We start from the raw sequence: 25,406 nt of genomic DNA on the forward strand, positions 1-25,406 counted from the left end.
TTTACAAAGTAGTTTTTTTTTACTATTACTTACTATTAACTACTATTTCTTACTATTAATTCAGAGTACTAAATGAAGTATTTAGAACTGTATTAAATCCAGTTAAAACAAAGCTTAAACAACTTGCTATACCTGTTTAAAACAACCATTGCGTTCAAATTCAAATTGCCTTAGGGATAGTAAGTGGGTTAGGAATAGGATTTGAAATGATTTTGAAAAAATGGCCAAAAAAGAGAATTACATACCCCACCTTTAAAGCGTGAGTTTTTATTTAAAGTAAAGAACAATATTTCTGTGGATGAATTCTTCTAATGAAGTCAGTTGTTTGTTCCCATTGAAAAAGTACAGTATTGACAGAGTTAATGCATATCAGAGGAATCTAATTTGATTTATTTGCAGTTCATACTGTCATTGAGGAGATGAACTTTCAGAAAGCCAAAAAAAAGGATAAGATGGCCAATCTCATTTGGAGTGACGCTCCCGTGCAAAGCAAGAGAATCTCTGGGCTCCTGAACTACCAGGTACAGTATATATACAGTATATATAGTATAATGGTATTATACAGTATTATAGCATAACTTTATTCTTGTACGAACAGACGCTGTATTTAGCAGTACATAAAGTATTAAATGGAAACGTATCTGAAACGTCTGTGTATTTGACAAATGTTGCATTTATTTCACTCCAGCTGTGGTAAAATATGCAAACACACTGGCCCTCATTTATCATTCTTGCGTAGAAACGGGCGTATATGTTGGCGTAAGATTATGCTTACACTCTTCTCACCGCCTGATTTATGAAGCTGTGCGTACCTTTGAAATCCAGGTGTACGCAATACCTGCGCTTGATAAATGCCGCGGCTGAAAACGAGCGTCATTTGAATAACACGCCCCTATATATTCAAGTCTCCGCTCCCCCCACGCCCTCATTTTACGCCATGGACACACGGAAGACGGCAAAGAAGAGAAACTTCTTTGAGAAAGAGAAAGAGAAACCAGGGAAGTGGAAAGAAACAAAATTGAAAGAAACAAAAATTCTAGATTTTTATTATTAATGACGCTTATTGCTTATTGTATAAACGCCTCGTCCGTTTGGGGAGGTGCGCGCGCAGTCTGCGGAGCCAGGCGAAAGTATAAACAAGGCTTGAAACGTCAGGTAAAGCGCACAGGCTCGCAACTGAAGGAATACATATGCCTATAAATCAAATGCTTTGGTAAAGTCACACAAATTAAACATTGAAGTCCATGTTGCACAAAAATAAACACTGAAGTTTATAATTGCTATGTTGTTGTTTTTTTACAGTGGGTCATAATATATCATATCTTTTAGTTTGTCAGTGCGTTTTGTGGTGTTAGGAATAGTTTTTCTGCGCATTTCCACACTAACTCAAAACGTGCGTACATGTACACCACCTCCTGAGCTGGCGTAGGATTTGAGCGTGCCGTACGCCAACGTCCATATTGATAAATCTCAAAGTCACCGTGGTTTTGGGTGTACGCCAGGTGTACGCTGGAAATTTGGTGTACGCACTTTTGATAAATGAGGGCCAGTGTGAGCTGTCACTATGGGATGCAGAAAGTGTCCGTCGTCACGCCTCCGTTTCCCCCTCTGCACACGGCAACTGTCGCCGATCAGTTACATACAGCCGCAGCCGATGTCTAACACACCTAATGTCACGCAGGCAAACCAGAACAAAGAACAATGAAAACTAAATCAAAACAGAGCACACACGTTACACCTGTCCAAATGCTATGAGTTGTCCACTTGTTCTCATTATAAATTTTTGTCCAATCAAAAAAACATTGCAGCCTGGCAGAAAGTTATAGGATTGGGTCTCTGTTTATGTGGTCAGTACTTCTACTAGCATCAGATTCAAAGCTGTCAGAGGTCAAAGCAGTTTGACGTTAACATTTTGATAAGCTAAAAGCACAATACTCTAATATGTGTTTTTAGCCATATCACACAAACAATAATTGGTATTCTGTTTTAAATGACACTGATATATTTGTACTAATCCATTTCAGAAGTGAAACATGTTAACAATCAGTCATTCTCTCACATTTTATTTAGTTTCTCACTGAACTTACATTGCATTCTGGAATTGTCTTCTGTGTAAAGAATATATGCTTTCCGTCTTAAATGTTTGCAAAAATAAGGTATCTTTCTGGGAATGTTTTATGTTTTCTTGACTTTCATATTGAAACAAATGACTTTTACACCCAATTCATATGGCACAAACGGTCTGTCTGAAACAATAGTGTATTGTGTTAGTGTGAAAAAATCAATTCTGCTTGTCGGTCTAATATTATATATACACAATATAAATAATTGGCTTTGATGCTTTGATCCATGAAACACTTTTCATACAGTTGTGTTCTGTGTTATTTTCTTTTTTGGGAAAAGCATGTTGTGCTTTCATACTTACTAAAAGGTTTGTTCTTTAGTTATAGTCTTATTTTATAGTTTCAGTTCAAGACTTGGGCTCTAATGTTGTGTTTTTCCTCTAAGAGGTGAATAACCGAGTGTCCTCTAACAGTGTGATTATTTTCCGCAGAGAATAAACCATTTCCCTGGAATGAAAGAGATCTGTCGGAAAGACTGCTTGGCAAGGAACATGGCCAAGTGAGTTGAAAACATGATACCATATCAGATACATGACTGATTACATCTGCCTTCCAGCCAAGGAACATTGACTTTACTCTTCGTTTTTATTCATTTTAATACCCTCTTCTTTTCCTTAGAATGATTAAAAGTCATCCTCAGGAGTATAATTTCATCCCCAAAACCTGGATCCTCCCAGCCAAGCGCAGACAGTTCCAGAACTATGTAAAGAATTTGAAAAAAAAACACATGCAGAAAACATTTATTGTTAAGCCTGCAAATGGAGCCATGGGCCATGGGTAAGTTACAACAGACTGGAAGTTTTACATCCTGTGGAGTATATATATTTTTTTAAATATATCGATTATTTGTCATTTTCCCTACAAAAGTGGCAAACATTTTACAGTAACATTTTGTTCAACTTAGCATTCTCCGCGAACCTTAACATGCAGTAGAACAGTTTGTGGGATGTAGTAATATTTCATTTTTAATTATAAATTACATTTTTATTTATTAAACAAAACACCTTTCAACGATAAGCAGCTATGGATGTGGCATTTCTTATTGAAAACAGAATGCATTTGAAGTGTAATAAATCCTAGAAATCCCTCAAGAGCCACTTATTACGCTATAGACTCAATCGCAGTAAATCATTCTTAATTGTTTTAATTGAGAGAATGGAGCGTCTCAATGTTATGCAGGTCTTTTTGCGGCCCATGTTCTTGTTTGGTCATTTTCTGCAATGCTATGCTTATATTAAAGCCACACTAAGTAGAATTTGTGTTTTTGTCAAACAGCGACCCCTAGAGTCGCTGTGGAGTACTTGCACTGTCGTAAATATATTAGCCTATATTATAAAGTTTTTACATGATTGCAGCTAAATCACAAGTAAATAGTCTATAGTCTAGGCCTACTGTATAATTTAATTTCTGTTGTTTTTACTGGAATGTAAACATTACAAAATGCCAGATAACATCAATTAAGTTAAATGTACGTCGCATTATTTCATAACATTGGCCGTTATGATGTTTAGACATTAGACATGATTATTGCAATTTATCATAATAGTTTCCAAATTGTGCTCGTTCATACTATTTACAACCTCTACGTTAGGCTTATTTATGTCCTGATAATTATGTGAGATATTGAAAGCTGTTCTCATGATAATCGCAGAAATTATGTCAACAGCGTCGTCTGATATCCCTCAGGACTACGTGATAAATACACCTCACAACACCTGTTCAGCTGGCAAACTAATTTGTGAGGCATAGCTATCTGATTTATCAAAACGATTCCATTTACACCTGGTCACATAAATGTATTTTTGCGAAACGGATTTAAATCTGATCTTCAATTCTCGCGCTATATGCAGATTGAATGGAGTGCACGTCACCGAAAGCAACAGATATGAGCTGCATTTCATAGATCATCAGCTAAAATTTCAAAATCAAAGACCGCAATAGCCTAAGAGAGAGCAGTAAGCCTGGTAAGATAATTTCGTTTCTTTACTTTTAATGATGAAGATTGTGTGTTAAGCGTCTGCGACTTACTTTCACTTTGATTTGCGATAGTTTGCACGTTGGCTTGATGCAGTTGCTCATCTGCGGTGATGCGTGTTCCAGCGCGTCGTCATATCTGGATATAACATATAGCCTATAACACGCTCTCACTAGTGATGGCAAAATCGAGGCCTCGTGAACCAATGAAACAGTTGAACCAAATGTGCCATATTGTTTCGAGGCTTCGAATCAATCCGACACCCGTCTCAACGGTGACACCTAGTGGTCACTTGCAGGTGTTGATCTGAAACAACCTTGACGAGCCATTAAAAAAATGTGTTGTTTTTTTATTATTATAATGTTCTAATATGTGAAGCTTGTAACCTATAGGCTCCTCACTGTGCATGTTATTTTGGTCATGAAAAATGAATATTAATAAAAGAAATCAAGCCACAATGTCTCACTTTTTTAGAGATTTTTATTCAAAAATATTAATTTATCTGCTGTGGAAGGACTTAGCCTACTTCTTTTTTTACAGATAATTTCTCCAGCCTTTGAAAAAATCCTCTCACAAAAACCCACGAGGTCAAAATGCGTTTATTTCACTTTTATACAGATGTGCGATTGTGTGGTCTGTTCCCGACCGTTCCAATCAAACGCTGATTCGGCGGACCACAGCTGATGAAACACTTAGTGAAACACTTCGAGGCTTCGTTTGGTCATAGTCACGTGACATGGGTGTTTCGAATCACGCTTCGGATCAGTGTTTCGACACATCTGCGCTTCGGGATCTCGCAAAGCTTCGGAACGACTGTTTCGCTTCAGCCATCCTTAGCTCTCACACGTTTTTATTTATTTATTTATTTTAGTATTTTTGGGAGGAGTACAATTTGGTTTCTTTCAACAACCATATGCATTTACACTTGTCCAGTTTCATCTGGAATGCGTCTCAGATCTCCTCCTGAAGTGGTTTGAGGGATCGGATTCAAATCCGTCTCGAATGCATTTCGGAGGGCATTTACACCTGGACTTTTCACGATCGGATAGCTATCAGATCTGAGAAAACGCATTAAGTGGCATAAACAGCCCCCATGACAAAAACATACGCACGAAAGCCGAAAACAAACACTGATTGACCGCTCACGTCCAAATTTGACGAAATGGTGGGGGAAGTGACGTATGCCGTAAAGCAGTCAAATTTTGTAAATTTTGTAGGGTCGTGGTCGAGGCCAGCATTTACCCGCTATAAAGTTACCATAAACTTCGCAGCTTTAAAAAACAATCATCATTCCTAATGCCGAAACATGACAGCCAATACGAGTCAGAGTAACGTTAGGGCAGAAATGTTTTCAAAGTCTTTTACACCGCGAGTCTGACAACTGGACACACTGCCGAACATAGATTTATCAGCTGACATAGCTAACAAATGAACTGTGGTGATCAATCCCTCCTTCAGCAGCTTGTGGTCCTTGGAAAGTTGACGTCTCAGATCTTAGAATCTTATCCATTTTCTCCCAGAATTTTTCTGATTCAAGACTACAAAAAGATCCCGGTCCGGGGCCACTTCGTTGTGCAGGAATACTTGGACAATCCTTTACTCTTGGAGGGCTACAAGTTTGACCTGAGAACATACGCTCTTGTTACTTCCTGTGATCCACCGTGTTACTTCCTCTACAAGAACGGCCTGGTTCGACTGTCTACAGAGAAGTACCACACGCCAAACAAGTCGAACCTGGTAAGTTGGCTTATGACATCATTAAAGCGATGTGAACATTTTAATTCTATGTAGTAAATGAACTAATAAAAAGTCATCAAATCTTACTTCATTAATGGTCAAAACCCTCTACTCCATATAGAGCTGGTAAGTCCCGCCCCTTCCGTAAAACCCCCCTGGACCTCTAGGTTGAAAAATCGTCAATGCAAGTGAATGTGAGAAGATAATTATTTTCTGGTCCCGTTTGAATTGTGCCATGAATGTGAACATATGTTGTCTGTGAATTTTTTATATAATCTTTCATGTTACGAGTTTGACAGTATATGGTATGATTCTTCGGCTAGCAGTTGTGGAAAAGACATAACGAGAAAGACTACATGTCGCCTATGTGACGTCACCCCATAAAGTTGACTTACCCGTGGTTTTCGCCAACCTCAACGATTTTGTCCTCTCCCTGAAAGAAGGCGGTGAAGTGCACCAAAGACACAGCCATGTTTAGCGGGATCCGTGAGCTAGTGTCCGTGTGTGCGAATGGTGGTGACGTTTCAAACGCGTCGAAAGCAGCGAAGAGTTGTAGTCCACAAAGTGCTCTCACACAAAGTCTAACCGTATCAAACTTCTACCCGCTAAATTGTAGCATTCTTCACACGAAAGATTATATAAAAAATTCACAGACAACATATGTTCACATTCATGGCACAATTCAAACGGGACTAGAAAATAATGATTTTCTCCCATTCACTTGCATTGACGATTTTTCAACCTAGAGGTCCAGCGGGGTTAGCGAAGGGGGCGGGACTTACCAGCTCTATACTACTCAAATAGACACTTTTCACAATCAGGCCAATCCTGATAGATAAAAGCAATTCTTCATAGCTAAGCTAAGTGTACAGTATGCTGCAAATGCCGTTTCATATTGACTTAACACTCTTATACATAAAGGTAACAGATTCATTAGAGTAAACACCATATTTAATGTGATGACAATGAGATTTCTGCTATTCTTGCAGTCATTTTTAAACAAGTTCACACATTGTAAAGTATGTGCAAATGACAAATTGAAAATCTTCCTAAAACTATTCTAATGTAAATGGTTGAAATGTAACCATCTGTAAAACCTTTATTTTTTAATACCCTCAGGATCAGCAATACATGCACTTGACCAACTACTCTGTAAACAAAGACAATGAGAACTTTGAGCGAGACGAAACGGTGGACAAAGGCAGCAAGCGGTCTATTGAGTGGTTCACAGAGTTCCTTCGAACCAACGGTTACGACGTGGACAAATTCTGGGGCGATGTATCAGTGAGTTGTTTTTATTTTATTGCTTCTCTTTGTTATCTTTTAAATGTAGGGCTGCATGATACAATGGAGAAATGTGATGTATAATATAGCTTGTTTGATAATAGAGTGGTGGTGCAGGAATGATGTCAGAACCCGGATGTCTAATTCGCCGCCGGTTATTTCGAGATTTTCTTATTGGGTTTTATAATGGGGTTTTTCAATTAATAAGTAAAATAAAGCCTGTGGTAAATATGTAAAAATGTTTTGTTCTACAACATACACTGTACACACTCTCACCCCAAACTGTCTAATCTATTTGCGTGTTAAAAACGTACATTTTCAGAAATGAACATAACTACTTCAAAATTTGTGTTTTCACTATGGGTGTGTGTGTCATTTACATTGTTGAATAAAACATAAAATCATCATCAGGTTATGTTTATCAAAGGCTTTATTTGACGTATAAATTGAAAAAAAAAGAAAACCCCATTATAAAACCCCATAGGAAAATCTTGAAGGAACCAGCTGCGATTTAGTCTTCCAGGTTCTGACGTCATACCTGCACCACTCTACAGTATATGACACGGTGAAAGATTATTCAATTGAATTGATTTTTAAGTACAGTACGTTTAACCATCACTAGAAATGGGCTTTTTTACACTGTCAGAAATAAAATGTTCTCGAATTGTACTTTTAGCTTCTCACTGGGACAGTTACCTCAAAGGTCTCTAAAAGGATGCATATTAGTAGCATGGTTGTTAGTGAGAGAGGATCCAAATGCAGAAATGAGCGATGACAAGATTTATTGACACATTACGGTAGACAAGGCACAAGATGTAACTGAGGAATGAAACAGTCCAAACAGTAGGGACAGCGCACACACTGGGGAAACAGGCTGGTCGGGGGTGAGACTAAATCAGACACGATGACCAGTGACGGAGACTAGGCAGCGGCTGAGAGAACCGGAGGCTTGACACTTGGTGATGAGAACACCAGGACTAACTGCCAGGCCGGGAGAATCAGCGACCATGGAGGAAGCAGGGCAGGAATCAACATGAGACACACATGCTGTTCTCTGTGGAGGATGCATGCTGGGATCTAACCTGCTTCTCCGGAACTTCACGTTTGGGGTCCCCGTGGGACCTGCCCCTCATACTTCAACACAAGCTCTGTTTAATCATGCAGACCTCTGATAAGCGAGTAGAGGAGCTGATACAGGCCGTCTGTTCCTGTCTTCCTACGATCTGCCCCTCCCTGTCTTCCCGTAGCGTGCTGTCAGTCTTTGACCTATCATGTCTCTTCAGGGAGCTGGGATGTTAATGAGTCCCTCATACGGGCTGTTTGCACATGCAATGAGATTTCACAAGCATGTCCTCACTGAAAGATGTCACAATGTAGTGCAGTTCAATTCACAAACGTCAACCTTTGAATGTACTCTTTGGAGTTGTTTAAGTTTGTTGTGTGTCGTCTTTTATAAAGAAAGCATGTTTTGTGCATGTGTTCGCAGGAGCTGGTGGCGAAGACCCTGATAGTGGCCGAGCCACACGTCCTCCAGGACTACCGTGCACTCCGTCCCAGACAGCCACCACAGAGCCCCAGCGTCTGCTTCGAGGTGCTGGGTTTTGACATCATCCTCGACCGCGACCTCAAGCCCTGGCTGCTAGAGGTCTGTTCTCACCTTCTCTCCTCAATCAGTACACTTTTTGATCCCAATTATGCTGATATACAGTACACACTCCACGTTTGAGTGCCCTCACCTGTTAGAAGCCAACATGATGGAGAAAAAAACCACCATAAGACTTTTTTTTTTTACCTCTTGACCATGTAAAGGCTTTTTTAAATTTGATTCTTATTTTATTCTTATTATTACTTTATTATTATTATTACTACATTTATAGGGTTATCTAACAGTGCTGTAATTTTTCACATCATGTCTTTAGTAAATCCTGACAGTAGTTTAACACCAACAAAAATGTGCATTTAACAGTATTTTACTGTAAAATTACACAAAATGTCTATTTGAGTTTTTCCTCCATATATAGTTCAGCTCCGTAGACAGGTTTTTTCTGTCACATTTTTACAGTTTTTACATTTTCTTAAATGAAAATAAAATGTTTACAATTTTTACAGTGATAGTTTTACGTTAGTGGGTTAGTGGGAATCTCGCAGAGACGGAGAGTGTGAGTAGGAGCTGTCCATGGGCTAGGAGCAGGAGAAACTTTTGCTAAGTATTCTGATGAATTATTTTGTCATTTTGCCTCCACGTCCCCCCGATTGCCCGCGAGCTTCTCCTCCTGTCCATACGGTAATCTCTCTACTGTGCGAAGAGAGATTCAAGTTACTCGCCCTCATGTGGTCCCTTTCGAAGATAATTGCAAGTTTTTTAAGTGCTAAATGACAATGATACACAAACTATAAGGAGAAACCTGGCATATTTGGTATTGTTGGACTCGGGAAGGATTCAGGATTTCAAAGGACTAACGTTTGGGTGCGTTTATAGCCATTTTCATGACTTTTTTCCATGTTGTAGCGCCACCAAGTGGCCAATCGTCGCGATTTTTTTCAAGTAACCTCAGATTGAGCTCATGAACATGTTTCCCGAGTTTAGCGAAAATATCTCTTTCCGTTCACGAGTTATAATTGTTTTAGTAAAAGTGGCCCTGGTGCCATCAAAATTAGGTTTCCCTTAGCGACCGTGAATTTAAATTAATAATTTTTTTGATGATTATTGATAGTCACTGTCCAGAGAATATTTCTGCTTTGGTTTGGTTCCGATCAGGCGAAAAATCTAGGAGTAGTTCGCAAAAGTAGTTTTTTCAAAAAACCTCAATTTACTCAATATTGGAGCCTGAATTTGGAGCGCCACCAATGGGCCGACGTCCATGAAAGTTTTCAAGCTTCTTTAGGATCACGTGACGCATGCGCATGCCCGATTTTGTGAGGCTGTGTGCAAATCAGACAGCAAGATGGCCGCTTTCAGCCATTTCATGGGATTTGCCATAGAAATGCATCATTGACACCCTTTTAACAGTTATAGCGCCACCAAGTGGCCAGTCGCCGCGTCCTTTTTCACGCGACCACAGAATGAGCTCGTACATACGTGTGCTGAGTTTGGTGCAAAAAATCTCGTTCCGTTCACGAGTTATAGCCAATTTAGTATATGGGGCCCCTCCCACTGGGAACGTTTTGGCGGCCCTTAGGAACCGTGAGCCAAAATTTTCACTTTTTTTTGATAATTATTGACAGTCGGACTCCAGAGAATCTTGCTGCACTGGTTTGGTTCCGGTCGGGCCAAAAACCTAGGACTAGTTCGCGAATGTAGGTTTTTGGAAAAAAACCAAATACCCGAAAATGTTCCCAGGGTGACGAGCAAATCCGAGGCATGCATCTTGTCTGCCTTGAGCCAAGGATTCCAGCGATATAAGACACTTGAGCCTACGCCTCACGGTTGATGAGTTATGAGCCGTTTCGTACTTTTGACCGCTGTAGCGCCCCCGTCCGGCCGATCGGGGCGGGCCTTGGTGACGCTGTAGGCGCTGTGAGTACTACCAGCCCCCGAAGTTTCAAGTCTCCACGCCTTATGGTTTGGTCTGCCCGATCAGTTTTATGTCTGAATGTTGCATCATGGGAAAATTAACAATAACAATAGGGTTTCAGCACTTCGAGCTTGAACCCCTAATAAATTAATACAGCTCTATCTACATAGAAAGTATATAAACGTCTGTCTCCCTGCAGCATATGTTTTCTGGTTCTGTAGCCATCTTCTCACATTTGCACATTTCACATTTGCCTGTACAAGTAATAGCAAACGTTATCACAGTATTTGTGTGTGTGTAGTTTCAAAAAATTGCGTGAAAGTTATCATAGTGTGTGTGTGTGTGTGTGTGTGTGTGTGTGTGTGTGTTGCACATCCATAATTACAAAGCGGACGCGATTAAAACTTTGTAAGTACATAAATGTATCAAATAACCTTTCCGAGACGTCCTGGTCCATTCTCATTCGTGTTTCTTCTGCCGGACTCTCTTCATCATCTGGGTCCAGCAGGGCGGGGATATGCAGCTCATTTACATTTAAGGTGGTACACACCAAAACAGCTCTTTTTAAAACAGACCCCAAAAATGACATTTTCAAATGGTTATAATAAATTAACTGTGGGGTATTTTGTGCTGAAACTTCACAAATACATTCTGGGGACACCCAAGACCAATATTACATCTTGTAAAAAGGGGCATAATAGGTGCCCTTTAATATTATTTGTGTGAAACCATTATAAAACTATACCATTCTAAATTAATTAATAATTTTATTCAGCAAGGATGCATTAGGATTGATTAAACATGACGGTAAAGACATTTATAATATTTCAAACGATTTCTACTTCAATTAATGCTGTAAATTGAAAATCTTTAAAATATTTGAATACAAAACTGCAATTATATTTAAACTAATAATATTTCTTTTTTACTGTATTTTTGATCAAATAGATTAAGCCAAGCTAAGCACAAGAGACTTCCTTGAAAAACAAATCAAACTTTTGATCAGAAGCGTATGTTTCTTAAACTAAAATATGGTACGTTATTCATTAAGATTATTCATACCCAGATTTATTTTAATTTTTTTTTTATGATAAATAAAAATATCATTAAAATGGTTAATAGAATTTGTGTGTTCCCTGAAGATTTTTAGTTATTCAGTTTAAGGTACCAGACAAAATGCATTTTTTTAAACCTGATTTTGGATATCAGACAAAACTGCAGACAGTTTTGATACCAAACAAAATGGATGTCTTCACACAGGATTTGGTAAAGAGGCTGGATCCAATATGGACCTGGATGTGGAGATTGTATCTAATATTTTTGCTGAGCAATGCCTGATTTGTGACCAAAATTGTTCTTTTGAGTCTAACCTTTTCAATTAATGAATTTCTTGAGCTTTTGTACAATGACCATTCACAAATCAGACTGACCTGGTTCTTGAGTCCAGTAATCTGGTCTTAGCAGTTAAGAAGTCATTGGAAGGGACGTAACTTTGAAAGGTTTTGATCCACTTTAAATGTTGACTGCTGTAGTACATGAGGCACTCTATATTCTCAACATCAGTGCCAGTTGCGGACTAAGAGAGAACTTGTTTTAAATGAGAGCTGATGCCTCTGATTTCACTAATGGGTAATAGTGACCGTTTCTACTGTGGCTTCTCATTCCCCTTTAAAAGTTTGTGATTGCTTCAGGTTTTGATTTTGAAATTGAAGAAAACAATATGAAAGAAGATAACATCTCTCTCTCTCTCTCTCTCTCTCTCTCTCTCTCTCTCTCTCTCTTTTTCCCCTCTACAGATCAATCGTGCTCCGAGTTTTGGGACAGATGAAAAGATTGATTACGATGTGAAGAAGGGGGCTTTATTCGATGCCCTGAAACTGCTCAACATCAGGTATGAAGCATTGCTCTCTCCAGAGTCCCATTAGAAAGAGAAGCGAATGAGTTAATCAGGAAACTCACTCTCAATTGTCGGCTGTCCACAGTCTTTTTTGTTTTCAAAAATATTGATTCCTTGATCTCAACTAAAAAGTTGTCTGAAACTCTTTGATGGGTCCTCATGCATTTGTTATAGCTACTGTTTGATTTAAGATACAGTAAGAATGAAAAATAATTTTGGAGTTTTAGCTTATTGTGAGCACATTGCATGCAGCACCTGTGGTACCAGTGTGAAGGCCCCAAAAAGTATTTGGACACTTGAGCTATACTTAAAAATATCTGAAATTCACTGCTTTGCATAACAAAATATTTAAACAAGTGGCATTTGCAAACAAATGGTGATAGGCCAACCTTTTTTCAGGGCTATCTATCTTTTTTCACAGAACTAACTGAGCCATTTTGCCGTGACCCTTATGCAACTGAAATCAAGATGATATTTAGTAGATGTGTGGAGTTCATGTAGGTTTAAAGACAAACTCAACTCAAGATTGATAACCACAAAATGTCACAATATTTCTTGTCTTCATTTTGAACAAGATATCTTTTGCCATCAGAATTTATATAATGTGAATTACCAGGTTTACTGAATTTAAATGGTTATGAAATAAGTTATACAAAGTGGAATGGATATAACAAGGTGAGCAAATTATTTTATCCCACTCATCTCAGACATATTTTTATAGTTATAATTTTAAAATAGGGTTAGGAGTGTGGAAGTCGTATCAATAAAACGAGAGGGTTCCCCATGTGGTTCAGGAGCCCACTGATCCTGAGTGGTCACTTTCAACAGCAAATTTGAAGGCCCAGTGAGCAATGAAATCTTGAAGTGCTGAATGCTGTCAAGTCGGAGTCTCGGAGTCTGTCAGGATTTCGGCTGGGAGTTTAGGCTACTTTGAGTGCTATTACTTGAGCATTTCCTGTTTTTTTTTATTGCTTTTACCCAGCGCGAGTGATAAACGACAGTGTCTGGCCCAGCAGGACGCGAAAGTCAAGCAACGGCTGTATAGACAGCGAACCACGCAGAAACCGACGGCCGGACCATCGGACTTGGAGAAACAACTTAAAGTACTCGAGTGCAGGAGAGAGGAACTGGTATGACCCATTCAGCTGTTACAGAGCAACATTTTATTAGGTCATGTTTAATTTAAGAAGCAAAATAATGTTTTGATGTCAAAGCCATGGCTCCAGACTTGAGTCTTTGTGCTTATGTGGAAAATGCAAGTTGAAATCTAGTCTGTGTTTTGTCTAAAAACCTCCAAAACTAAAAAAAGGTATTTAAAGGAATAGTTCACTTCAAAATGAAAATTCTGTCATTATTTAGGCCTACTCACCGTCAAGTTTCAAACCTGTATGAATTTCTTTCTTCTGCTGAACACAAAAGAAGATATTTAGAAGAATGTCGGTATGGACCCCATTGACTTCCATGGTATTTTAAAAGTCAATGGGGACAGTCAACTGTCTAGTTACCGACATTCTTCAAAATATCTTCCTTTGTGTTCAGCAGAAGAGAGAAATTCATACAGTTTTGAAGTAACTTGAGGGTGAGTAAATGATTGTAAGTAAATGAGATGCAAGTAAACTATTCTTATAAGTATTCATATTTCAAAATGCATACGTACAGACAAAGCATGTTTTCAGAGTAAGTTCTTGTATGGAGTATGTATGGAGCTTTGTGCACCAGTTCTTGATTGGTCTTTCGATCTTTTTATTAAATGAAGAGATGAATGAGATTGAGATGACTGCAGGTAGGTGGTATTTTCAAAGGGCAAAGCTAGATGCAAAAGAGGAGTGAGATTTGGGGATTGGGGGCTGAGCGAATATGCCTGTACCAGCATTTAAGAGATCAGTGACTATTATAGAAGACACCCTGCTGCGCCAACTCAAATTGGCCAGCTGACCTTTCCGCAATTATAGTTTTTGATGTATTAAAATGGTACAGTGGGAGTTAAATCTATATGAATTATGAATAAGCCCCTGTATTAACAAGTGTAGAGGAGAGACTGTTATAACTCTGCTAACACCAGCAGGAACAGGGCATTATGTCTTTGTCATTCTTCCTACTTCTCACCACTTACTCACTTGTGTTGTGCTTTCAGAAAAAAGAACTGGCCCAACACCGCAAGCAGGAAGTGTACACAAAGTGCAACCTGGGGAACTACAGGTAGGGAAGCCGCTTTGATGATTGTTATCCTGTAAGAATGCCCGCTTACTCATGTGGGGTCTCTTGTGGCTTGGTTTGTGATATGCGATGGTGTGAAACAATTTCTTGGGCTATCATGTGAGGACAAAGCAAGGACAAAGGTTGTTTCTAAGACTTAAACAATTCTGCCTTCGTAGGCAGAAGAATTAAATAGTAAGGCACCAAGGCATGTCTGAATCCAGTGTTTAGGCAACATTTTGTTTATGAACACGCCCTCATTCGTGTTGTTCAGTGATTGGAACGAAAATAATATATATCTCTGTCTCTCTCTCTCTCTCTCTCTCTCTCTATATATATATATATATATATATATATATATATATCTCTATATCTCTCTCTCTATATATCTCTCTCTCTATATATCTCTCTCTCTATATCTCTCTCTCTATATCTCTCTCTCTATATATCTCTCTCTCTATATATCTCTCTCTATATATCTCTCTCTCTCTATATCTCTCTCTCTATATCTCTCTCTATCTCTCTCTCTCTCTCTCTCTCTCTCTCTCTCTCTCTCTCTCTCTCTCTCTCTCTCTATATATATATATATATATATATATATATATATATATAGACTCTGCCAGTCGGAGATCACAAAAATTAACATTAAAGAGGTGTGTGAACTTGCAAGTACGATGTCAGGCACTGTAATTTGCTCTGGCCCCCTTCCTGTTCATTGGAGTGATGAGATAGTTAGTAGATTGTAGATTGTAGTAGATAAGTCGACTCCGTGTTACAAATATGTTAGACCTATCACTTCTGCCACTAAAGATTGCTTTATTAATAATCTTCCTGATCAGTTTCATCATCTCAGCATCCCCGATAGCTTAGAAGAACTAGATATTGCGATAGAAATTTTTAACTCTCTCTTTTCCAGCACTTTAGACACAGTTGCTCCGTTGCGCTTAAAGAAGATTAAAGAAAATAGTCCAACGCCGTGGTACAGCGAGCACACTCGGGCCCTTAAGAGAGCAGCCAGAAAAATGGAGCGCAAACTGGAAGAAAATTAGAAAAGAAAAGTTATTTCGCATTTCATGGAAAGAGAGCTCCATTACTTACAGACAGGCCTTAAAAGCTGCTAGATCTGCTTATTTTTCAACCCTATTAGAAGAAAATAAACATAATCCTAGGTATTTATTTGAAACAGTGGCTAAACTAAAAACGAAAAATAAAGCTTCAAGCCCAGAAGTTTCCAAGCAACACAGCAGTAATGACTTTATGAACTTCTTCACTTATAAGATTGATAATATCAGGGACAAAATTATAACTATGCAACCCTCTACTACAGTATCGCATCAGGCAGAGCATTGTAGTCTCCTTGAAGAAAAATTTGATTCATTCATTGCTATAGGAGAGGAAGAATTTACTAAACTCGTTAAATCATCTAAATCGACAACATGTATGTTAGACCCTATACCGACTAAGCTACTGAAAGAGATGCTTCCAGAGGTCATAGATCCTCTTCTCAATATCATTAATTCATCTTTGTCACCAGAGATGGGAAGTAACGAAATACAAATACTTCGTTACTGTACTCAAGTAGATTTTTCAGATATATTTACTTTACTTAACTATTTATTTTTGTGCCGACTTTACTTACTCCTTACATTTTAACAGGAATATCGGTACTTTCTACTCCTTACATTTTACAAAGCTCGTTACTTTAGTTTCAAATAATTTCAGTGGAGTGACCGAGTTAATTTTCGCGTCATCAACCCTTCGCAGGGTGTTTGATTGACAGGCGATCTGACTAATCATAATCCGCCATTTTGTCCGACAAAGCAGTCAGGAGAGTTAGTATATTAACATTGGAGGATTTAAACTTGAAAAACGAAGTAAAATGTTCGTAAATTATAAAATAAATTTAATAATTTATATAAAACTATAAATTAACTAGAGGGAAGAGATAATCGGTTCACGAGCAGCTTTAACTGAGGCTCGATCTGTCACGACACATTAAAGAGCCACAAAACTGTATTTATTGTTTAAATTTCTTTAAAAAATGACCAAATTTGAAAGGTGAGTCTTTGTTTCATATAAAAAATAATCTGGTCTGTCAGCGCCTTGTTAGTGGCGTGAGAGAGGCGTCGCTTGTCGGACATAGCAACAGTAACTAAAGGGAACGGAAGGGAATGGTTTGGGGCCGTTCGCAAAGACCAGAGTTAATTTGATGGGAATATACGTTGCACTTGACCCATCACTACAAGACGACTCGACAGATTAGGCGACATTCATTCACAGAAAAATCATTACCCTAGATTCCTTTAAATGTTAAGGGGAAGATTAAAAAAGAGAACTGGGTCTGTGAATTCTCACAGAATCAAAATTGAATTCACAATTGAATTCATATCTTGCTACTCTCTCAGAATCTCATTAACCTGGAGTCCCAGTCTCTGTCACAATAATCATATCAGGCAATGTGATGGTTTAGGCCTTAAAATGTAGGCAATGACAGATAAAGAACCTTTTTTTTCCATATCCAAGTTTCTCAGCTTGCACTCCAGTAACATTAGTGTGGTCTAGGTAGCTTTGCATAAAAAAAATGGTTATCATTCGCAAGGCTACTTTTACTTTAAGTACATTTCCAAGCCTGTACTTTGTTACTTTTTTTTCTTGAGTAAAGAAGTTAAATTACCAGAGTATTTTTTTAACACAAGTATCTGTACTTCTACTTGAGTACGGGAAGTGAGTACTTTTGCCATCTGTTTGTCACTAGGATACGTACCAAAAACTTTGAGCTGGCTATGATTAAACCATTTGTTAAATAACGCAACTTGATCCTACAGAATTAGTCAATTACAGGCTGATCTCGAATCTTCCTTTTCTGTCAAAGTTACTAGAAAAGGCGGTATCCTCACAACTATGTTCCTTTTTAGAAAGAAATTATATCTGCGAGGATTTCCAGTCAGGATTTAGACTATACCATAGTACTGAGAAAGCTCTCATTAGATCTTAGTTACTCAATCTTAGTGCTGCATTTTATACTATTGACCACAACATTCTTTTAAATAGACTCAAATTATGTTGGCATTAGTGGAATTGCACTAGCATGGTTTAAATCATACTTATCTGACCGTTATCATTTTGTAGCAGTAAATTAAGAGATGTCTTATCGATTGCAAGTTAAGTATGGCGTACCACAAGGCTCAGTACTAGGACCGCTGCTGTTCACTCTGTACATGCTACCCTTGGGAGATATCATTAGGAAGCATGGAATTAGCTTTCACTGTTATGCTGACGATACTCGGCTCTATATTTCTTCACGCCCTGACGAAACTTACCAATACACAAAATTAACGGAATGTATAGCTGATATAAAAAACTGGATGACTAGTAATTTCCTACTACTTAATTCTGAAAAAACAGAGATTCTAATTATTCAACAAAAAACTTCCTCAAGTAATAACCTAGAATACTGTCTAACACTTGATGGCTGCTCTGTCACGTCTTCGTCGTCGGTTAGGAACCTGGGTGGGTGTGTGTCTGTGTGTGTGTGGGTGTGCTCTTTGATACCAACCTTTCATTTGAAAGTCACGCATTTTCCATCTTAAAAATATATCTAAATTACGCCATATACTCTCATTGACAAATGCAGAATAATTAGTTCATGCGTTCATGACCTCAAGGCTAGATTACTGTAATGCTCTACTGGGTGGTTGCCCTGCACGCTTAATAAACAAACTACAGCTAGTCCAAAACGCAGCAGCTCGAGTTCTTACCAGAACCAGGAAGTATTGACCATATTAGCCCGGTTCTGTCAACACTGCATTGGCTCCCTATTAAACATCGCATACATTTAAAAATGTTGCTGATTACTTACAAAGCACTAAATGGTTTAGCTCCGCAGTGCTTGAGCGAGCTCTTAACGCATTATAGTCCTTCACGTCTACTGTGATCTCAAAACTCCGGCCAGTTGATAATACCTAGAATTTCAAAATCGACTGCTGGCGGTAGATCCTTCTCCTATTTAGCACCAAAACTCTGGAACAGTCTTCCTACCATTGTCCGGGAAGCAGACACACTCTGTCAGTTCAAAGCTAGACTAAAAACACATCTCTTTGAGCTAGCATTCACATAACACATTACAGACTTCTATAGTTCAATGTTAGGCTGCATAGATCAGGTCAGCCGGAACCGGGAACATTTTCCATTAAACCTGATGTACTCGTTACATCATAAGAAGAATGGCATCTACGCTAATATTAGTGTCTCCCTATGGAGGATCCCTTTACCACTCTACAGATAAAGCGTTGTTGGGAAATTCATTTCGCGTAGTGACAAAATAAAATAAAATTCTGTATCAAAATGTATAAGGAAAGACCAGTACTTTGTTTAGGCTTGGTCTGTAGGGAATTACAAACCTGCGCACATATATTCAAACGCACATAACTATAGAACCAATTCTTAATGCGCATGTGAACACCATCAGCGTCTACACAGGTACGTGTTTAAAGTCTGTATAGAGAGAATGGTGTCGTCTTAGCGGCCCCTAATTTAATAACAAATGTAAATCAAAGTAAAAAGCTGCTTTGGAACAATCTACATTGTTAAAAGCGCTGTATAAATGAGGATGACTTGACTTGACTATAGAATTTAAATTGTTTTCTAATTTCTATTGGTCTAATTCGTGGTTAGGCCTATATGGTAACACTTTACAATAAAGTTTAATTAGATTAATATGTAATGTGTTGTTTCACTACATTAGTTAATATGAACTAACAATGAAAAATACTTTAATAATCTTTATTTATTAATCTTAGTTAATGTTAATTTAAACATTTATTAATATGACCTAACAATACACAGTTGTATTTTTATCATCTATCAAAGTTTAAAAGATCAATAAATACTAGGGCTGTTTTCGACTAAGGATTTTCATAGTCGAATCTGATTCGTTAGATTTTGCCATAGTCGACTGATAGTCGAACCTTTTTTTTTTTTTAAAAGATAGCAGCTAGATTTTTTCCATTTCAAACAAAAGAGCTAAAAAAAAACTAAAAGAAAAACATGGTGTGTAACAAATACCTTTTATTCATTTAAAGCCAGATGAACAAAACATATCACACATATATCAAACATCAGAAAAGTTCACATAAAATAGGAACAAATTGACTTCAAAAACAACAACGTGCCAAAACATGCCTTTATCTCTCACTTAGGAACCTATTTCTTGGCTTTTAATTCACAGTTCACACTCGGGAATCGGGATAAAATAAATAAAATTAAACTTAGCGCAACAGCCTGGCACTAGTCCAAAATGTCATAAACATTTTTCAAAATACAATAAGCCTGCCTGAATAAATAAAAACAATTACACAACAACAAAAATAAACATAGGCCTAATATAAGTCATAATCGAATGGGCTTCAGAAAGTGCACATGCAGCAAAAAGAAAAAGAAAAGGAAAGGATGTCTTCATTGCTGAGACGCTTCGCGCGCAGCCTTCAGCTTAAGTTCACATTGTCCCAAAAGAAAAAGAAAAAAAATCACTTCTTCACATATGAATAGTGTTCCACTGCACCTGTGGTTGTCTGATTCTTCTGAAGTTATTATCAATCTAAATTAATCTCGTTTTTAATTTAACTTAATTTCGTTTTTCTTTATTTAAATTTCGTTTTTCTTTATTTAAATTTCATTTTGTCTTTACTTAAATTTCGTTTTTTCTTTATTTAAATTTTTTTCTTTATTTAAATTTCGTTTTTTCTTTATTTAAATTTAAAATTTCGTTTTTTCTTTATTTAAATTAAAAATTTCGTTTTTTCTTTATTTAAATTTCGTTTTTTCTTTATTTAAATTTAAAATTTAAAAAAATTCTGTATTTAAATAGTTTTTCTTTATTTAATTTTTTTTTCTTAATTTAAATCTACCCTTTACTGTGTCAGTAATTTGTTAGTCAGAAAAATATAGACTACCTTAAAGTATTGCTTAATTTAACAGACCTGTGTGTGTGCGTTTTATATCACTAGTGCAGCGTGCGTTAATAAGCCCTGCCCGCGTGAGGCGCACCGCTTCCTGCTCGCGTTGTTCTGTAGTTTACTAAAAGTTTATTAATTCTGAACGTGTCGCGTCTCGCGAGTCCATCTATATTGCACCAAATGCGACACTGCACTCCCTTGTGAAGTCAATTGGATGAACGGTTCTCGAAATAATCAAAATGCAAACGGACATACAGACACTTATAGAGATTCCTGCCTTTATTAGAGAGAAGTATATGTTCAGCACCCTCTCGAAGCTTTGAATATTCGATGTTCATTACTACCGAAGCTTCGAAGCTCAAAAAATGGTATTCGGACCAGCCCTAGGGGCGGCACAATTGTTTTTCGCCTAGAGCGGCAGAAGTGCACTCGCCGGCCCTGGCTGCTGCTCATTGGTTACATAACACTTCCCTACTATTCGACTATGAGGTTCATTGTCGAATCAGACCTCTCCGAATCGAATCGTTGAATCCTCGACTATTAGAAGTCAGCCCTAATAAATACTGCATTAATAAATACTGAATTAACTTACTTTAACTACATGTACTTTTTGTAAAGTGTTACGAGTAATATACAGTAAATGCATTTAAAGGTTTTTTTAAAAGCATTTAGGTTTTAATATATATATATATATATATATATATATATATATATATATATATATATATATATATATATATATATTTATATTTTTTTTTTTTTGCACAGTTTTGGTACTGTAGAGTGTTGCCGTTTGATGTCTAATTTAAAATCTGGGTCCCGAAGCAAAGCCAGTTGCTGGCTTTGATTATATACACAACCCAATATGGCGCTGATCTGAAGATCCATCACACAGATATAGACAAAAGTTTACACGTCTCTGGCTTTTGTTTAGTCTTAACGTCTAATAAACAAGCAAGTTTATTAATCATTAGTATATACACATCATTAATGGACAAATGCATGTGTGAAAAGAACGATTGAGGTTTGTTTAAGTGATTAGAAAAGCAGGCAGACCAGGCTGCTAAATCAGATAAAGCTTTTTCTCTCCCTCTCTCTGCACAGATGGATTTACCCCCCAGATGACAAACTGCTCTTTGAGAAATATGCGAGTCTCCGTTCAACTGCCTTTCACGCATCCTGCGTTGAGCTACAAGCTTCATCTCAAAAGAAAAAGGCATGTACCTGAGACGCAATCCAACAGTTATTTGCTCTTTTCTTTCTCTTCCCTCCTACAACTACTACTTCCTACTACTCACCTTTTGGATTTAAAATAAGATGAGGAAAAGTATTTTACTTCTTAACTCTTTTTGTGGCCATCTGTTTTTCATTACTGGAGTTTAAGGCAACCATCAGTACTATTGCTCATTCTTATGGTTAGGGATTTAAACAATCCATTTGTGCTACAGACATGAATGAATCCTCAAATCATGTGGCTAGTTGAGGAGAGGTGTGCTAATACATATTATATATATATATATATATATATATATATATATATATATATATATATATATATATATATATATATATATATATATATATATATATATATATTATTCTAAACCAAAAAAATTAGTTGGCATATATATTTTTGTATTTTTATTGTTTTAGATTGGTATTTGATCTGGATCTTTATGTATTTAATATAGTATCGCTTCATAAGGGTCAGTTAGAGTGTCCATTATTTCATCCAAATAATGTGATTTAAAAATATACATTTTACAGTAAATATTTGGTTACAAATAAACAATATATGATCAATGTGCAAATGGATTGATTTTGATTGCTAAAAGTAATCACCAATATATAATGAATATACAACCAATAAATCAACACATAGTAATATACAATTTATATTATGTGAAAAACAAAGACAATCTTATGCATTTGTTTGTGACTTGTTCTGCAGGAGGAAGAAATCCAAGACCAACTGAAGCAGTGTGAAAACGATTATGAGAAACTGTCGGACCAATTCTCTAAACAGAAAGGTTCTGAGGTACGTAGTCACAAATGTAGATAAACTCACTTTTTTTAATCTAAAGAAATTTAAAGTAATTACGTTTGCCAACTATATTCACTATGTACGTTTTATTTCTTTTTTTACATGGCAAATGCTTTTATCCTAAGCAAGTTGCATTGCATTCAAGGTAGTTTGAGCATGTTGGGAGACTAATTCGATTATGTGATTCGCAATGAGTCGTGATCCCCATTGATCTCTTTTACCACAGTTCTTATTACTCTTATGGTTCTCTGATTGGTGAAATCACACTGGCTTCTGATTTTTACAAAAGTGCACCGTCCAGCAAAGGCAATGACTACACCAACACTGGAACTGAAAATTGTTTTGATGCTCAGAGTTTGATGCTTGAGTTTTCATGCTCAGTTTTCTCTTAATCTGACTGCAGTTGAGCACTGTCTGTCACTGGACAGATTATTTTCTATATATAGATGGAGAAAATGTATGGGGTTATTACTTGTGGTACCTGACTATAAAAAAATGTCACAGTGCAACATATAATTCCCCCCTTTTTTAGTTTGAGTTGAAATAGAGTTATGACATTTGCTAATAGAGATGTTACAGACAGTTAAATACACTGTTTGGCATGATTTGGAGTTGGTTCACTTTTGACTAGCAGAATGTAGGTTTCATTTTGGCAGTATCCGCTCTGATGGATTGGAACGCTCTTAACAGTGCCATTACAGGGCCATTTGGAATAATCTGACAAGGCAGAAATTAAGATATTTAAATAGTCCCAAGCATGTTCTCTTAAAAAGCAGGAACTCTCTGCTTTCTTTCAAAACTCTGTTGGAGATTACATTCAAAGTGTTAATTTAGACCATTGAGCCAAATTGAAGTTGAAAAGGTGAAATTAGTGCATTCAGAAAGCTAATAGTCAGTGCATCCCAAGTGTTGGACAGATATTCAATTTGTTGTTCAATACTTCTTGATGGTGATAATAGATTAGTTCACCTGACATACAGTACATGTGTTTCAGACCAAATGAACATGTTTCTGCTGTGACATTAATCAAGACTTCAATAAAATCAAGACCGGGTTCTCCACACATGCATCATTGCCGCCCTTACATTCTTTCTGAGTTCAATAGTGGCAAGTGTTAATTGGTTTCAGGCTGAAAGCTGCAGAACTGACATTTTTCTAGGGTCTTCTCTCATCTCTCCCTGCGGATGTGTTTATGTGATTGTTTGCCTGTAGGTCCAGTCACCCATGCCTGAGAGCAGCCCGACACCCAGATGGCACTGAGACCCTGAAGACTCTTCGGCCAGCTGCAGCGACAGCATCTCTGGTTCCTATGGGATGAACATGGTATCAAAATGATTAGCACGTGCAAGCACACTTATCAATGAACTTGATACATGTTGCAGAAATGTTTTGTTCATGCCTTTCAACTTGCGTGTGCAAAATTTTAAATTGAACTAGAAAAAAAAGTTTGTTGAGACAAACTTTAAGTTGGCTTGAGAAAGCCGGACCAGCGAGTTTGAAGAAGTTAAAAGTAGTTTGAAGTTTAAAGTAGTTAGAAGTTTTAAGTAGTTTAAATTTTGATTGATAAATTAGTTAGAAAGAAAGAAATATTAGAAAGAAAGAAAAAAAGAAAGAAAGAAAGAAAGAAAGATTAGGTAGAAAGAAAGAAAGAAGGAAAGAAAGATTAGTTAAAAAGATTAGTTAGAAAGAAAAAAGATTAGTTAGAAAAAAGAGAAAAGATTAGTTAGAAAAAGAGAGAAAGAAAGATTAGTTAGAAAGAAAGAAAAAAGAAAAATTAGTTAGAAAGAAAGAAAGATTAGGTAGAAAGAAAGATAGATTAGTTAGAAAGGAAGAAAGAAAGATGGATTAGTTAGAAAAGTTAATTATTAATGTGTGGGTTAGGGTTAGACTACCCATCCATTTGACTAATTCACAATTGTGCGTCACTACATTTAAACTAATACAATGCAACTTGTGTGTGCAAAATCCAAAACCACATTAAAGCTGCAAGCAGCGATGAAAGGGCCCTCGCACCCGTGCCATCAACACTCGGTGGCTTTAGGAAGACAGAGCATGGTTGGGCAATGTACATTTAAGGAGGTATATACAGTAAGAGTATGTCAAAGTCAGTTACAAAATATTTTGTATAATGGTGTTAATAGCATGCTTCATGACTCAGCTAAGTGTTGCTAGCATGTTTAGTATGTTTCTAGCATGCTTAGTACACAATAATTATGTGGTTAGTACTGCATTACTGTGTTAACCATGTCAGTTTCTGTTGCCAGTAGTTGGGGCTATGTCTATATCTGAATATCGCTATGTAGATGTGTTCAGTGCAGGACTTTTATCAAACATGTGAAGTTTGGGGCAGATTGGACATTGCCTTCTTGAGTAACAACAAAGTCATGTTTCATTGAATTAGCATTCTTTAGCATTTAACTAAGCATTGTTAGCATGTTTTAACATGTTTCTAGCATGTTTAGAACTCAATGGCATTTTTAACATGTTGCTAGAACGGCATCAACGTGTTAAACATGTCACTTCCTGTTGCCAGTAGGTGGCGCTATTACTATAACTGAACATTCTCATGTAGATGTGTTCAGGCCATGACTCTTATCAAAAGTGTGAAGTTTGTGGCAGATTGGACATTCCATGCCTGAGTTACAGCAAATTCCTATTTAATTGCAATAATAGCATGCTTT

At 37.2% G+C, this 25,406-nt stretch overlaps 1 protein-coding gene across 1 annotated transcript; it reads left to right on the forward strand.

Moving 5' to 3' along the window:
* The first annotated feature begins 932 nt into the window (after positions 1-932).
* LOC311092396 (tubulin polyglutamylase TTLL7-like) lies at positions 933-24,479 on the forward strand. The gene is made up of 12 exons (XM_084129091.1): positions 933-1,155; positions 2,555-2,622; positions 2,742-2,900; positions 5,619-5,835; positions 6,955-7,119; positions 8,606-8,764; positions 12,431-12,525; positions 13,514-13,661; positions 14,666-14,730; positions 21,786-21,897; positions 22,633-22,719; positions 23,938-24,479. Exons 1-12 carry the CDS (start codon positions 1,054-1,056, stop codon positions 23,983-23,985), a joined length of 1,425 nt encoding a protein of 474 aa, XP_083985217.1. The 5' UTR covers positions 933-1,053; the 3' UTR covers positions 23,986-24,479.
* The last annotated feature ends 927 nt before the right edge of the window (positions 24,480-25,406 follow it).

The sequence above is a fragment of the Abramis brama genome (genome assembly GCF_963993115.1).
Source record: "Abramis brama genome assembly, chromosome: 11".
Taxonomy (NCBI): Eukaryota; Metazoa; Chordata; class Actinopteri; order Cypriniformes; family Leuciscidae; genus Abramis; species Abramis brama.